The sequence below is a fragment of the Rhinatrema bivittatum genome, chromosome 5, assembly GCF_901001135.1.
Source record: "Rhinatrema bivittatum chromosome 5, aRhiBiv1.1, whole genome shotgun sequence".
Taxonomy (NCBI): Eukaryota; Metazoa; Chordata; class Amphibia; order Gymnophiona; family Rhinatrematidae; genus Rhinatrema; species Rhinatrema bivittatum.
In genome coordinates, this window is record NC_042619.1 from 206,470,221 (window position 1) to 206,487,906 (window position 17,686).

Genomic DNA, 17,686 nt, shown 5'->3' on the forward strand with positions numbered 1-17,686 from the left:
CCCATGGGACCTTGTGATAGGCATGTCAGTGACTGATCCCATGTGTCCCTAGGGATCTGCTTGTCAGTATCTGCTTCCTTGTGACCCTGTGGAATGCATGTCAGTTTCTGTTCCCATGTGATTCTGAGATAGACATGTCAGTGTCTGATCCCATGTCATCCTGCAGTAGGCATGTCAGTGTCTGCTCTTTTGTGACCCAAGGGTAGTCATGTTAGTTTATGCTCGCCTGAGCTGAAGGCAGGGTCAAACCTGGCAACTAAGGTAAACCACTTCATGCTAGATGTAATAGTGCTGACTTCCCCTGAAACCAATGTTCCACTGGGGGCATTCTTTTTTCTGAGTAAAGTACTGAACCAGTGTTCCAATATGGTATTAGGGGATATTCTTCCCACCTCAATCAGTACTGACCCAATGTTCCAGCATGTTTTTAGGAGGCATTCTTCCTTCTGAACCAATACTCCAGCATGGAGTTAGTGGGCTCTGACCTGTGCAGATTCCTTGTTACAATAATCAGTTGCAGAGACATCTTGTATTTCTATTGTTCAAATGCGTTTGATGCACAGACTCCCAGCACTTTCAGTGTAGACAGAGCTATCTTTTGGTAGGTGTGAAAAATGGAACACACCAGGCCCTGAGGCTTGAAGGACCTTGTGGCAGTCACACAACACAGGTGTCACAAAGCATGAGCGGTCTATGGCTGGCTGGAGGACAGAATCACAGTCTGGACTCCAGTTTTCCTCTTGCAAAACTTTCTTCTTTACACACAAAACAGAATATAAGACTGCTTATCTTGCAGTATAACAGTAAAAGAACTTCAGTAGGTCAGTTTTGTTTTAGGAGCTGCTTTCTCCTTCTCCCCAGGGCCTGTCTTGCTCTCCTCTGAGCCTACACTTTATTCCTGCTCAGAGGAGACATCCTGTAACCAGAATGCCCTGCGTTAAGGTGAACTGGGCCCAGATTGCTGGGACCGGTCTATTAAGGTGTTCTACGGGTTTCTATAGGGCACTCTGTCACGGCAGGCATAAAGACAGCCTCGAGTATAAACCAGGACTACTACAGGTGCTCAGAAAACCTACTTTCCAGCACTATTGGCTGAAGAAAACCCAAGATAAGTAGGCTAAGTTTGAAGACAATAAGATCTAGAGATTTTTTGAGAAGGAAAAGCACAGGGAAGATGTCATATACAAACATTGAGTTTTCTCCTGCACCTGGGAAAAACACTGTACTGGGGAGAAACATGGATAATTATAATACTGAGTGTTGTAGAGGAAGCTGCAGCTAATATTAAACTCCAGAATAGAACACATCATACTGTAGGCCTGCTTATAGATTAATACAGCCTGTCCCTTTTACATAAAGGCGGCAGCATGGTGCTGCAGTCATTTTAGAACACCATGAGTTTCCCCACCTGCCGTACCCTTCAGAAAACAAAATTACTATTATTTCCAAAAACACTTTAGCATAACTGTTAGACCTGGAAGACTCGGGCCCCTGAGGATTCCTGCACTATCATAAACTCACAGAAGTGATCTCATGCTGCTTTATTAGAATACATTTCTGGCTATGTACCCTCTCACACGGCTTTATTATTCTCTGTTAAATTTTTAGAATGAATTAATTTACCCACAAGGCAATAAAAGGATGGTGAGAGGTATATCAGTTATGAATATTCAAGACAAACTGTTTAACAGTGAATATAGAAGTAGGGGATGGGGTCCAGAGATTGGGTCCTTGTGTAGAATGTTTCAGTGTACATACAGTCACTTTAATTGCACAATAAGAAACTTCATTAAGCCAGATAACAGTATGAAATAGAACAGAGGCAGGAAATCTATGGCCCATGGGATGCATCTGATTCATGGTAGGTTATGATCCAACCCACGGAGGTGAGTCTGGTCCCTGTCCACAGCAGCAATAGCTCCTCACTTTCAGCCCGACGTGATATTGTAATAGTGGAAGTGATGGTTGCCACCAGCCCGTCAGACCTCCTTTAGGTCCAGGAATTCCGTGGGGGATCTATTGCTCTTCACAGCCAACAGCCCCCGCCCAGATCTTCAGGCTCAGTGACTCCCCCCCCCCCCCCACTGCAGAATTTGAGGTGGAATCCTCAGGGGGCCCCCTTACCTTCGCTCATGCCCATAAGATTGTCCACCTCTGATACAGAACGTGAATCAGTTTTTTGGGCTGCAGCTCCTGCACATAGATTATAATGACATGCCTGCAATGGCTTCTTTAGTGGGAAAATGATTAGAGATGGGCACATGCACATCAAAGCTATCAGCTCTGCCTTTTAAGCATGATGAAGAGGATGGCCATCCATCATGGACCTAGAAGTATCTTGATAAGCAAAGGAAAAAGTTTGGGTTTTATCCATTTGTACCTCCAAACCCAAATTTCTTCTGAAGGAGTAACCCGATGCCTACTGATGACATTCCTGAGTGAATGAAAAGCAAAGGGAGACCATTCCAGTTTCACATAGGGCCATACTGACCTTTATTTGCCCCTTACTGATGTTTATCCCTTCTTGTTCTAGATGCAAGTGTTCCAGCAATTAGTCCTTAAGACCCATTGAACCAGTGCTGCTTTTGGAATCCAACAAAAGAAAGACAGTGTGCCTTTGAAGGTTTAGAATAACTTATTGCTCTTATTCTGTCAAGCTACTGCAAGGTAAAAGCACAGGCTGGTAAGCATAGGTGCCAGCTCTGTAGGTACTATGGGTACTTAAGCAATATTGTCTCCTGTACTCTTGTAGATTAGGAGCTGAGAGCTCCATGTTGCAGAGCGGTAAAGAAGTGTTTCTCCTATTTTTAATGTGAACGACTCAGCGGTCCGCCAAAGATGGACCACTGTGGCCTGAATAAACAGTTGCAGCAATCATGCTGTGGCCTCACATCCCGTGGGATGCCGCACAAAAAAAACAAACCGTGTCAAACTATAAAACTAATTGCCTTAGTTGGCATTAGGCATGGCACTTCTTCACAGCCCTCAATCACAGCCCTAAGGGGAGGAAAGGTGCGGTAAAGTAATCATATTACATACTGCCCAAAGGCAGAAAGGTATCATCCATTTATAATGGGTGTCCTTTAGCTAATCAACATACTTTTGCCCTCTTGGTACAGGGATCCCACTGCCCAAAAAAATCATAAAAGGGGGAGGATCTAAATATGGAAAACTAAATTATAAGCGGAGGGGAGGGAGTTGGAGCAGAGGACATCTTGAATAGCCCATTTTTGAGAAAAGTCTTTTGTTTTGGTGTTAGTGGCTGCCCAATGGGGTTCCATTCAGATCCTTGATCTTACTTTTGATCTGAAATAGATTTCACAGTCAACTGCTTCTCCACCAGCTCTTCCTTCCTTTCTTGTGAACCTAATGGTTTGCCTAGCCTTTACTAGAAGGTAATTGACTAGGTGGTCTTTCTGTCTTTCCTTTGAGGCCTTTCCTATTGGTTGCCCATATATGAACAGGTGCTGTGAAAAGGCAAGCCAAAATTTCATCAGCAATGTTTTTAGAAAGCTTAGAAAAGGAGTCAGCCTCAGGCTGCACCAAAAAACATGCTGTACTGACTCCCTGCAAGAACAAAAAAGGCACAGGGGTGGCATGCCAGTGATAGCTTCGAGTATGCTCCCCTGAACATTGCCCCATGCACAATACGCTATAAAAACTTTCCCACCTTGGTCAAGCCCCATCTCCCAATAGGGAGCGCCAGACTGTATCTGGACGAGAAACCAAAGCGAGATAATGAACACTATGGAGCAATAGATAGTAAATTTTCTTTCGCGGCAACGCCTCAAAAGCTACCGCTGAAAACTCGTGTAGCCTGCTTAGGCTTTGGGATGGGGTGGGAGGACTCTGCTGATGGGGGTCCTTGTGCAGGTCCTGAGGAGGAGGGAAGGAAGATGGGCAGGGACCGCTGGCCTGTGGAGCCCCTCCTGGTAGGGTGGACAGTATCATGGGTGCACAGTTGGTAATCACACGAAAGGCCCCGGCTAGGGATGTTAAGTCTGTCAGCCTAGTTCGCAGTGCCAGTTTGGCGGGCTGCACCCATGAATTACGGTCAGCCTTTATAAGGTGCCTTCTGTGAAGGATAGAATCTGCCCCTATGTGCATGTTACTCTCATGCCTTCTGTTAAGGGTAGTAACTGCCACTCTGTGCAGGTTGCCCTGATGTATAAATGTTTACCTTTGGGTTACTCCTTTTCTTTATTTACATTCTCTGTCCAGTAGGAATACCCTGTGTTTATCCCATCTCCTTTTGAATTCGTTACAGTTCTCGTCTTCACCACCACTTCTGGTTATTCATTATATTCATCCATCAATCTTCCATGAAGAAATATTTTCTGACAATTTTTTTGAGTTTTCCCCCTTGGAGTGTCATATCATGACCCTTAGTACTACAACTTCTTTTCCATTGGAAAAGGTTTGATTTTTGTACACCATTAATTCCTTTCAAGTATTTAAAAGTCTTTATCATATCTTCACTGTCTCTCCTCTCCTCCAGGGTATGCATATTTAGGTCCTTCAGTCTCCTCTCATATATCTTCCGGTGCGGAGCAGACCCCACACAATTTTGCTTGACTTTCTCTGGACTGCCTCTATCCTGTCTCTTATCATTTTTCAGATACCTTCTTCGAAACTGAACACAGTACGCCAGCGGAGGCCTCAAAAAAGATCTATATAAGGGGAATTATCACCTACTTTTTTCTGCTAGTAATCCTCTCCCCATGCAGCCCAGCATCCCTTTGGTCTAAATCCTGCCATGTCACATTACTTCACTACTTTCAGATCACCAGCCACTATCATCCCAAAGTCTCTCTCTTGGTCTGTACACATCAGTCATTTGCCCCCATCTCATATAGCTCCTTTGGTTTACTGCATCCCAAGTGCATGAGTCTGCACCTCTTGGCTTTGAATTCCTACTGCAAAGCCTTTGACCAGTCTTCCAGCTTTCTTAAAACTCTTCTCATTCTCTCGACTCATTCAGGTATGTCTACACTGTTGGAGATCTTAATGTCATCCACAAAAAGACATAGACCAATGAGCCTGACTTCAGTGCTGGGAAAAATAGTGGAAACTATTCCAAAGATCAAAATCACAGAGCATATAAAAAGACATGGAACACAGTCAGGATCGATTTACCCAAGAGAATTCTTGCTTCACAAATCTGCTTGATTATTTTGAAGGGGTTAATAAACATGTGGATAAAGATGACCTGATAGATGTAGTGTATTTGGATTTTCAGAAGGCGTTTGACAAAGTCCCTCATGAGAGGTTTCTAAGAAAACTAAAAAGTCATGGGATAGGAGGTGATGTCCTTTCATGGATTACAAACTGGTTAAAAGACAGGAAACAGAGAGTAGGATTAAATGGTCAATTTTCTCAGTGGAAAAGGTTAAACAGTGGAAAACCTCAGGGATCTGTAGTTGGACCGGTGCTTTTCAATATGGGGCTGACTTTCAAGGGGTTATGCAAGACGGGTCTATTTTCAAAAAGCCCGGCAGCGCGCATAAAGCCCCAGGATGCACATATATCCCGGGGCTTTTCTAAATGGGCGGGCAGGGGGTGGGCTGGGGGTGGGGCAGATGGTCCGGGAGCGTGGCGTGGCGGCCTGGGGGCAATCCGGAAGGCGTGGCCGACTCCAGTATAGGGGAATCGTGCGCCGGCAGTTGGCTGGTGCGTGCAAGTTACGCCTGTCTCTGGTAGGCATAACTTCCAAAACAAAGGTATTGGGTGGGGGGGGGTTCTTTAGGGTTGGAGGGGGGGACATGGAGGGGAAGGTGGGGGGGGGGAGGGAACGGGGAAAGCCAGCGGGGCTCCCCGAGGGCTCAACGCGTGCAATTTGCACTATTGTGCACCCCCTTGCATGTGCCAACCCCTGATTTTATAACATGCGCGCAGCTACACGCGCATGTTATAAAATCGGGCGCACATTTGTTTTAAAATCTGCCCCTATATTTATAAATGATCTGGAAAGGAATACGACAAGTGAGGTAATCAAATTTGCAGATGATACAAAATTATTCAGAGTAGTTAATTCACAAGCGGATTGGGATAAATTGCAGGAGGACCTTGCAAAACTGGAAGATTGGGCATGCAAATAGCAGAATGCTGCGGCAGTCAAAAAAGCAAACAGAATGTTAGGAATTATTGGGAAGGAAATGGTTAATAAAACAGAAAATTTCATAATGCCTCTGTAACGCTCCATGGTGAGACCACACCTTGAGTACTGTGTACAATTCTGGTCACCACATCTCAAAAAAGATATAGTTGCATTGGAGAAGGTACAGAGAAGGGTGACCAAAATGATAAAAGGGCATGGAACAGCTTCCCTTGAGGAAAGGCTGAAGAGGTTAGGGCTGTTCAGTTTGGAGAAGAGATGGCTGAGGGGGGATATGATAGAGGTCGTTAAAATCATGAGAGGCCTAGAATGGGTAGATGTGAATTGGTTATTTACTCTTTCAGATAACAGAAGGACTAGGGGGCATGCGATGAAGTTAGCAAGAAGCAATATTTAAAACCAAACGGAGAAAATTAAGCTCTGGAATTTGTTGCCAGAGGATGTGGTTAGTGGAGTCAGTGTAGCTGGGTTTAAAAAGGTTTGGATTAGTTCTTGGAGAAGTTCATTAACTGCTATTAACCAAGTTGACTTAGGAAATACCCACTTCTATTAGTGGTATCAGTAGCATAGGATCTCCTTGGTGCTTGGGTACTTGCCAGGTACTTGTAGCCTGGATTGGCCACTGTTGGAAACAGGATGCTGGGCTTGATGGACCCTTAGTCTGACCCTTGTATTGCAAAATTCTTATGTGTCCACTTTGTTGGAGATCTTAATGTCATCTGCAAAAAGATAAACTTTTCCTTCTAACCCCTCAGCAATAACACTCACAGAACCAGCCCCAGAACTCCACTTATCACTCTTCTCTCTTCAGAGAAGACTCCATTTACCACTACTCGCTGATATCTATCAGTCAGCCTATGAATAATCCATTCCACCACCTACGGATCCACTCCCAGGCTTCTCATTTTATTCATGAGCCTGTATCAAAAGCATTGCTGATATCCAAGTAAATGACATTTAGAGCTCTTCCTTTATCTAATTGTCTAGTCACTCATTAAAAAAAATTAATCAGATTCATCACTTTCCTCTGGTGCAACCATGTTGACTCAAACCCAGCAAACCATTGAATTGTAGGTAGTTCAGCAGTGTTTCCATTAATTTTACCACCACTGAGATGAGACCATCCAGCCTGTAGTTTCCAGCCTCCTCTCTGCTATGACTCTTGTGAAGCAGGACCACAAATGCTCTTCTCCCATTTTGCAGCACCACTCCAGTCTCCAAGGATCTATTGAACAAGTCCTTTAGTGGACCCACCAGCACTACTCTGAGCTCCCTTAGTACCTGGGTTGTATCTCATCTGGCCCCATGGCCTTGCCCACTTTCAGTTTTGCTGGTTCCTCTTCTATAAATGGGGGATGTATCTACCCCAATCTCACCCATACTCTTGCCAACCAACAACAGTCCTCCTGTAGGATCTTCTTTGGTGAACATCAAACTTAAGTATTTGTTAAATATTTCTGCTTTTTCCTCATCTTTCACCACACCTTGCTCCTCGTCTCCTTTAAATCTTACAATGCAACCCCTGGCCTTCCTCCTTTCTCTGATCTACCTGAAAAATGTTTTGTGACCTCACTGTATCTTTTTGGCAATCCTTTCTTCTGCTTGACCTATTGCTTTCTTGATTTCTTCACTCAGTTCCTTCAGCTTTACCACATAATCTTCTTTGTGTTCCTTTATTGGATTTCCTTTATACTTTTTGAATGCTGATCTTGTTGCCCTTTATATTCTCGGCCACCTCTTTGGTTTCCTTTTCTACTTACCTATATTTACTTCTTTTACATAAGGGTTTGTTGCCGTCATTATAGCTCCTTTTAATTCGGACTCCTGTTGTTCTACTTCACCCATCTCCCGGCCTTTTGGCTCCTCCTCAAGGTATGTTGGGGGTCAACATTTAAAGGCATTTAGCTGGATAACTTATGAGCTATCCGGCTTGAAAATCTAGGGCTCTATGCTGAATTTAGGCATGCCATCAGGATTAACATCCCGTCTCCAAAAAAAGTTTCAGTACCTTTCATGCAGGACATCGGTTTAATACTGCATTAGAAATGCAGCACCCTCAGCAGCATGATGCCCTTGCACATGAGACTGGGACCTACTGAATAGCGGCGTAGAGGGAAGAGTATCCCCTCCTCTGTCTCGCTAGCAGGTGGTGATTCTGGCACCCCTTGCTTCTCTGCTAAGACTTCACAGGATCAGAATCCCAATTTGTTGTAGCATTCAATTGAAATCCTGCCCACGATCCTGGCCAGATCTTCAGTTAAATGCAGGGAGAACCATTTTTATAACTCCTCATACAGTGGGCAGAACATTGTACATGCAGATGTTACCGAGGATTTTCAAATCGAATGTATGACATAAGTTCATTTTGGAACCTTACGGATAAGTGCCCAGGTACATACAGAAGTTCGCTCATGTAAAGTTACATCTCCACTTTAGAAGGTGGAACTTGTACTTTTTAAAATCAAATAGTATGGGTGTAAGGGCCAACTCTGTCACAACTCCGCCCCCTGGAATGCTTCTGCTCCATTCGTGTAGAATTACGCAAAATATCAGGTTGCTCATTCACTTTTATGTGAACAGGCATTTATGTGCACAAAATGGCTCTGAAAAATCAGCTCATAGTGCCATGACAGCCAGAGTGATCATTCCATGTTTTGAGGAAGACCAGAAGGCTGGGGGAAAGGGGGCAGGTAGCTGGCAGTTAGATGTTTTTCTGTAACGGAGCAAGCAAAGGGGCCAATGCAATAAATCTGTGCGGAAAACGGGTGCCTGGTGTTGACTGCCCGCTTTCCTAATGTGCGCCCAGCCACTTTTCCTGGGCGTGCGATCAAATATTTAAATGAGGGGTCGGGTTTGCCAAGGAGGTGCTAGGGACAAATGTGTGCCCCTAGCGCCTCCTCGGCAGCGGGCGCCCAGGAGAGGTGGCTGTCAGCGTGTTAGGAAAATGGACGCTCAATTTTACGAGCATCCGTTTCCCTAACCTGTGCACAGCCATGGGTTAGGAAAATGGATGCTTGTTAATTGAGCGTCCTTTTTCCTAACCTGATTGCCGGCACACTTTTTTTTTTTTAATATATTTTTTAAACATTCTGGTCCTTTTGGTTCCTCCGACTTAATATGGCCACAATATAAAGTCGGCGGAAGTACAGAAAAGCAGTATTTTCTGCTTTACTGTGCACTTTTTGGGCTGTTCAGAAATTAACGCCCGCTCAGAGCAGGCGTTAATTTCTAAGGGTAAAAATGTGCGCATCGGACACACATTTTTATTAGCTTCATGGGGAGGGGACGGGGTTGGACGCGCATTTTGGACGCGCTAATCCCCTTATAGAATAAGGGGCTGTGGATGAGCATCCAAAACCTGCATCCAACCACGGGTTAAATAGTGCGTTCGGCTGAGCGCACTGTATTGCATCGGCCCCAAAGAGAATAAAGTGCTGGGCTTGGAATCAAAGGATCGCTGCCTACGTGTAAAAGGAAAACAGGGGCACAGCAGTGATAAGGCTGGGATTTGAGCACATTCCTGGAAAAAGCTAAATTTAAATCTCTGAAATGTCATAAAAAGTAAAACAAAACCAACTGACAAGAAAAAAAAACTGCTAACAGAATGAAATGCATAAAACAAATTATTTCAAGGCGCTAAAGACATAAGCAAACCTCGCAAATAGACAGAAGGCTCTAGGGAGTGTTTCAGAGGTGTTTAGAATCGAAAGGGTTAATGGAGAGCTGCTAAGGAACATTAATTCATTTTCTAATCTCTGTAAATTCAGTGCATGCAGGAAAAACATCATATCTAAAAAAGTTAGACAAATAAACCAGGTGCCAATAAAATCCAACAAGGCCAAGGTGTGTGTGCTCCTGCACCCAGGATGTACATCCTGTACACTGGGGGCCTGAGAAAGAAAATGATTTTTCTAATTTTGTATCGGAGGAAAAATGCTTTGGATATAGGTCCTGGATGTGCACAGGAGTTTGAAAATACCAAAAGGTCAATATTCACTAAACAGGTGAGCGGATAAGTTATTCGGATAGAGTCACCTGGATAACTTCAGCTGAATATTCAGTAAAACTTACTGGATTAGTCTTCCTCTGGGGGGGCACTCACTCAGCTCTACAATGTTTAATACAGCTGTTCAGCTGCAACTTTTTATTTTTTTTTTAGTTATAGGGCTAACTTTAGACAAGCAATTTTTCAGGTCAAAATTAGCTGGCTAATTTTCAGATCGATACAGTAAGGTCGCGTTACAAAGAGTGCGGCAGTGCCCGGCGCACCCTCGTTTGCCCCACGCACTGTTCTGATCACATACCGCGCGATACTCTATTTAAATTGCTTGCAAATGCAAGCCGCTTCTGCGAAGCGTTAGGCAAAGCGTTAGGCCCGCGCAACCCATTTTACTGTATAGGCGCTTAATACAGTGCCTATACAGTATCCTGGGTGCACTGGTACCTGTCATTTCAAATGTCATTTCAAATGATAGGCACCAGGAAGTGGATCCCAACTTTAACCCATGAAAACCTAAAAACCGAAAATCCCCTCCTCCCGAAGCGACGCGACATGTGGCAACTTACCTTTTGTTGCTTTTCAGCCCCTTCCCTTCTCTGCCGCCCTTCGCCTACCCTTACCCCTGCCTCTAACACAGGGGTAAGGGTAGGCGGTAAGTTAGCAGGTTAAACACGCAGCAAAACGGCAGGGTAAAATAGCGATAGTCGGGGTGCGCGTTACTGTATGGGAGGGAATAGCTAATTCGATCGTTTACATCTGATATACATGCCGCGTGCGGAAGGGGTTACCCGGGGATTTAAAGAGGCGGTAAGAATGGGTTAAAGGGGATAGTGTATCGCGGGTTGGACTAACGCGGCCGAAAAGTGAGTAGAAAGCAACTTAGAAGCAGGGTAACCGCGGCCCCACTTTACTGTATCGAGCTGTTTATCTGGCTAGCACTGACTGTCAGCGCTAGCTTGATACATTTTAGCCCCACCCTGGAAAGCCTCTTACACGCCTCTTTTAATCCTTGAACCTTTTCCTTTGGAAAACAAACAGTAGAACTAGAGGTCATGAAATGAAACTTCGGGAGGGAAAGGCTCAGAACCAACATCAGGAAATATTTCTTCACAGAGAGGGTGGAGGAGGCCTGGAATGCCCTTCTAGAAGAGGTGGGATGATGAAAACAGTAAACAAATTTAAAAAGGCATGGGATCAATACCATGGATCCCTAAAAGCTGGAGCTGTAAATTAAGAAAAAGGTGCATGGGGATAACCAAAATTTAGCAGCAGCTACTATCCCTAGCAGAAGGCATGAGAAACACTACCCTTAACCAATTAGCTTACATGATTTTGATGCAATTGCAGGATTGCTCTCCGCTTCAACAGTGGGGGAGGGAAGGGGAATTGGATTCAGACAGCAGCCAATGCTGGGCCCTGACTTTTATGGTCCAGGGTACTGATAATGGAGACCTTAGCGGGAAAAGCGCAGGACTGCTTCTACAGCCAATTCCAAAAGCAAAGCACATTCAAGCAGCAGCAATGTATGAATCTTCAAGAAGGATGCTCACCCTGTAAAAATGTTGCTTGCAGTAATTGTTTATGGGTTTTGATTGTAAATATTACTATCTAGGGATGTGAATCGTGTGCCCAATCGTCTTAACGATTGGATTCGGCTGGAGGGAGAAAAAAATCTGATCGGTGGAGATGTGAATCGGAATCAGTTCCGATTCACATCGTTAATTTTTTTTTAGTGAGGCCCGACCCTTTAAAATTGACCCCTTACCTTCCCCCACCCTCCCGAACCCCCCCAAAATTTTTTACGAGTACCTGGTGGTCCAGTGGGGGCGCGGGGACCGATCTCCCGCTCTCGGGCCATCGGCGCATTTTGGCTGCCACTCAAAAATGGCGCCGATGGCCCGATAAAAAACCCCCCACCCAACCCTTTAAAAATGACCCCTTAGCTTCCCCACCCTCCCGATACCCCCAAAACATTTTAAAATTACCTTGTGGTCCAGTGGTGGTCCCGGGAGCGATCTCCCGTTCTCGGGCTGTCAGCTGCCACTCATAAAGATGGCGCCAATGGCCCTTTGCCCTTACCATGTCACAGGGTATCCGTGCCATTGGCCGGCCCCTGTCACATGGTAGGAGCACCGATGGCCGCCGCCATCTTTACGATATTATCAAATTTGACTTAATAACTGGAGAGAGCGCAAATAAAAACCATACTACGACAGGATTTAACTTTCAAAAACGTTACTGTAATAAAATGAGGAAAATGGTTAGGAAAAAACTGAAAGGAGCAACTGCAAAGGTTAAGACTTTAGCTCAGGCATGGATGTTGTTTAAAAATACCATCTTGGAAGCCCAGAACAGATGTATTTCACACATTAGAAAGGTGGAAGGAAGCATAAAGGATTACTAGCATGGTTAAAAGGTAAGGTGAGAGAAGCTATAATATCTAAAAGAACATCTTTCAAGAAATGAAAAAGGGATTGAATGAAGAAAACAGGAAACAGCATAAGCACTGGCATGTCAGATGCAAAGCATTGATAAGGAAGGCAAAGAGAGAATTTGAAAAGAAGCTTGCTGTGGAAGCAAAACTCATAATAAAAACTTTTTCAGATAAATTCGAGGTAAAAGCCTGCGAGGGAATCAGTTGGACCATTAGATGATCAAGGGGTAAAAAGGGCACTTAGGGATGACAAAAGCCATAGCAGAGAGACTAAATTAATTCTTTGCTTCAGTATTCACTGAGGAAGATTTAACAGATATACTCATGCCAGAAATGATATTCAAAGGTGATGATTCAGAGGAACTGAAACAAATCTCAGTGAACCTGGTCGATGTACAAGGGCAAACTGACAAATAAAGAGTAGTAAATCACCTGGATCTGATGGTATACATCCCAGAGTGCTGAAAGAACTGAGAAATGAAATTGCACACCTGCTATTGATAATTTGTAAACTATCAATAACATGATCTATGGTACCTCAAGACTGGAGGGTTTCCAATGTAATGACAATTTTTAAAAAGGGATCAAGGAAATTACAGACAAGTGAGTCTAACATCTGTGCCAGGCAAAATGGAGGAAACTATCATAAAGAACAAAATTACTGAACATATAGATAAGCATAATTTAATGGGACAAAGCCAACATGGATTTAGCCAAGGAAAGTCTTGCCTCAAAAATTTGCTATGTGTTTTTGAGGGTGTAAATAAATATGTGGATAATGGTGAGCCAGTTGATATAGTATATCTGGATTTCCAGAAAGCATTTGACAAATTCCTTCATGAGAGACTTCTTAGGAAATTAGAAAGCCATAGAATAGGTGGCAGTGTCCTACTGTGGACTTCCAGCTGGTTAAAAGATAGAAAACAGTGTAGGGCTAAATGGTAAATTTTCCCAGTGGATAAAGGTGAATAGCGGAGTGCCCCAGGAATCTGTTCTGGGACTGATGCTTTTTAATATATTTATACCTGTCTTGGAAATGGGAATAACAAGTTAAAGTGATCTAATTTACCCATGACAAAAATTATTCAAAGTTGTCAAATCACAAGAGGATTGTGAGAAATTGCAAGAGGACATTGCAAAACTGGAAGGCTGGGCATGCAAATTTAATGCAGAAAAGTGCAAAGTGATGCACTTAGGGAAGAATAACCCAAATTATAGCTACAAAATGCAAGGTTCCACATTAGGAGCCACCACTCAGGAAAAGGATCTAGGTGTCATCCTTGAAAATACATTGAAATCTTCTGCTCAGTGTGCAGAAGTAGCCAAGAAAGCAAATAGAATGTTAGGGATTATTAGGAAAGGAATAGAGAATAAAACAGAGAATATCATAATGTCTCTGTATCGCTCCATGGTGCAACCTCATCTTGAGTATTGTGTTCAGTTCTGGTCACCACATCTCAAGAAAGATATAGCAGAATTAGGAAAGCTACAGAGAAGGACGAGCAAGAAGATAAAGGGGTTGGAACAATTCCCCTATGAAGAAAGGCTAAAGAGGTTAGGACTCTTGAGTTTGGAGAAGAGATGGCTAAGGGGAGATATGACAGAGATCTATTAAATTATGAATAGAATGAACGAGTAAACGTTAATCAGTTGTTTACTCTTTTGAAAAGTACATAGACCAAGGGACACACACAATGAAGTTACTGGCTAAAATATTTAAAACTAATAAGAGAGAATTTTTTTTTACTCAACACATAACTAAGCTCTGGAATTCGTTGCTAGAGGATGTGGTGAAAGCTATTAGTATAGCTGTTTTAAAAAAGGTTTGGAAAAGTTCCTGGAGGAAAAGTCCATTAACCATTATTAAGGGAGAGTTGCAGAAATCCATTGCTTCTTCTTAGGATAAGCAGCTTGGAATCTATCTATCCCTTGGGATCCTACCAGGTACTTGAGATCTGGATCGGCCTCTGTTGGAAACAGGATACTGGGCTTGATGGACCCTTGGCCTGACTCAGTATGGCATGTTCTTATGTTCGGGCCTGTAACCTCAGCTGAAGTTTGAACCTTGAAGGAGGGAGAATTTAACATTCCTTCATCAGCGAAGTCAGGAGTGTGCGATCCACATCCAGCCTGCCACCATCATGCACTTTATTTGTACAGCACAGACAGATATCCAAATTCATCTTCCAGGATTCTGATTTCATGGCTTTACAGCAGACCGTGCGCCATCAGAGTGAAAGCACAGCTGGAATTAGTTTTCATTAGCATCCTATGAGAGAGGTGTGTCGTGTCAGAGAGGCAGGTGGTGTGCCCCTGAATGGATGGGATAAACCCTTGCTTCCTTGCATTGCATGAATACCGGAGCCCTGGAGTCTACATTTACTGTGTCAGGCTTACCTTGAAGTGCTTTTCGCGTTACACACGGATGCTCTGTTGTGCCAGACACACATTCCCCACCTGCTCATTTTGCTGTGCGGTGCTAGGCGATAGTAAATGCATTTTAAACTGGAGCAGGCTGGCAGTAACATTTTAATGAGTGTCTGGGTGCACGTCGACTGTTTGTGAGAAAGGTTACTGGGGTGGTTTATTATAAGGATGTTTCGGAAATGGGTGGTTGAAGACTGTATCAACGCATTTCCTGCCGCCTGTTTCTAGAAGTTGGGGGAAACATTTTGAGGTCAGTATTCAAAAGCCATTAGACGGATAACTCAAAAGTTATCCTTCTAAATGGCTTATATGGCATATTCAGCCTGTTATCCGGCTAAATTATAGCCGGATAAGTACTTATCCGGCTATAATTTAGTCCTATAAAAAAGGGGCGTTCTAGGGAGGGGCTGAGATATTCAGCTAACCTCCCAAGAAAGCCCCAGGCTAGGTTAGCCGGATAATTTTAGTACCCCTCAGCCCCAAGGAATGATCTCTTCCCCCCAGCTGCAACCTTTGCCCAATTTTATAAAAAAATATTATAATGGGAACCCTCCGGACTTCACCCCCCCCTCCCAGCAAACAGTAAACAGGCTCACCCCTCCCCCTGCCACCCAGTTACCTAAATCGATCCCTGCCGGGAGCGAGGGTTTTAGCTGCTCCTGGTGGCTCCAGCGCTGCTTCTGATCGGCAGTGCTGGAAGCGTAAACTATGCTCAGTTTACACTTCCAGCACTCTCAAGTGGTGTTACCAGTCATAATCAATGTCACGGTGGCTACTACCATCAAATCAAATCAGCGAGGTGAGAATATGATTTATAATAGAATCCAGCACTGTATCCTCACTACTCACTAATATATGAGAGCATTTTATTCGTCCCATACTTTTCCACAATGTGCTCAAGGTGAACGGAAGAGAAGCATAGCTTGCCCAAAAAACTCAAGTTAGAGGGTCAATGAGAAGAAAACTCCCCCTTTACTGGACGGCCACTATGTGTACACTCTGGATTCAGACACTTTTTAAACAAACCGAATGAATCAAAGTATTCAGCAAAGGGGACTGGCCGTGGCACATATCACGTTCTTAATTACTGAAAGCAAAGCCAACAAATATCATCTATGCAATACAAAGAGGTGGCAACAGAAGTGGGGTTAGAAATTGTAAAATACCTCTTGTTAATTTTAGCCCACGTGCCACTGATGTTTTCCGTCATCAGTTCTACCTTCCGCGTGTCGTCAGCCGAGTAGTCTCGCAGGAGTTTGAGGGCCAGGTCATTGGCCACGTCCACGTTTATTTGCCACTGGCGCAGCTCCTTGGCAAATTGCTGGAAGGTGAAAGTAAAATTCTGTTAAGGTACAGAATCCCGATGGTGCAAGCCAAGAACTCATGCAAAGTGCTGCGGGTCGCCCCCAGCAGGCAGAGAGGAGAGCGAGGCCACTGTTTAGAGCTACATTCCAATCCAATGTCTAGTAAAGTCAGTGGGGTGGCAGACTCAGGGCGCTTACAGAGGCCACAGAGGCTGCAGATTGACAGAGTAAAAGGCAGATCTAGGAACCTTCGGTGGAGAAGGCCGGTAAATATACAGCCATGAAAGCCCAATTCCAGCTCTCATTCTCTTCCTTACACAGAAACGTGCTGGTTGTCAGGAAACGACAAAGCAGCTCTAGTTTACGATGCCGCATTTAATTTTATAAACTGAAGAGTACTAGGACTAATATAAAAATAAAATCATATTTAATTAATGGTTTCTCGCTTTTAACTTACTGAATTGTTTATGTGATTAGCGCCATCTGCTGGACCTGCACTAAACCTGTACACAATCTATTAAGTAGAGGAGACAAGCTTTTGATATTTTAGACATGGACAGAGGTAAACAGAATTTTCAGGGCCCCATAAACCATCATTCAGCCAAGAAATGTTATGTGATTTCAGTATGGTCTTCTGTATTACTTCCTCTGGCATAGATGAAGTGGGTAAACCAAATGTATAAGATCTGCCATCTTGAGAAAGATGAAGCATCTATAGGAAAACTCTCAGCCCTCTGTCCACATCTTACACCTTAAGATATGTCAGCGTCCTCACCTACAACAAAATCAGGCAGCTCAGCAGACTCAACAGCACCTGAGGGCCAATGGATTGGCAATGAATTAGGCACAACTTACTGATCATAAACTGGCAATGACCTGGTCGATAGTTAACACTTAGAGATTTACTAACTGAGGCATACTATGTTTTCCAAAAATAAACTAAAAGTTTAGAATACAAAGGAGTAATTCTGATATTAATTTTACTTCTTTATTTAGATATATGCCATTTCATGCTTAAACGCATCTTTTCCAATATCACATGCATTACCCAGTGTTTCCCTACCAGTGCACCTTCAGACCTGATCCAGGCATGCCATGGAAAAGTTACCACTGCCTGATGCCCAGATCCAGGCCAGCACCTGGGCTCTGTTCTCAGTGCCTCACAATAACAAGACATGCCAGTGGTGGCTGAGAACATGTGCAATCATGAAAGACTCTTCCTAGCTACAGCATGAGCCCTGGAATCATAATTAAGGAGCAGCATGCAGGGAATGATTGCTGGACCCTACTTCGTGCAACACACACACTGCTTACCGCACCTTCTCATCCCTGCTCCTCCTGAGTCCTTCCAGCTTCTGTCCTGTTCCCAGGTTGAGTGAGATGCGGAGAGCATGCACTGAGCAATG

At 43.9% G+C, this 17,686-nt stretch overlaps 1 protein-coding gene across 4 annotated transcripts in view; it reads right to left on the bottom strand.

The window, feature by feature from the left end:
* The window catches only part of DMD (dystrophin), a 3,148,630-nt gene that overhangs the window by 521,957 nt on the left and 2,608,987 nt on the right, over positions 1 to 17,686 (bottom strand). For all 4 annotated transcript variants that reach the window (XM_029603105.1, XM_029603098.1, XM_029603099.1 and 1 more), the window contains one exon: positions 16,143 to 16,297. In XM_029603105.1, the coding sequence (XP_029458965.1) occupies positions 16,143 to 16,297 (155 nt within the window). The remainder of the gene's footprint in view (positions 1 to 16,142; positions 16,298 to 17,686) is intronic.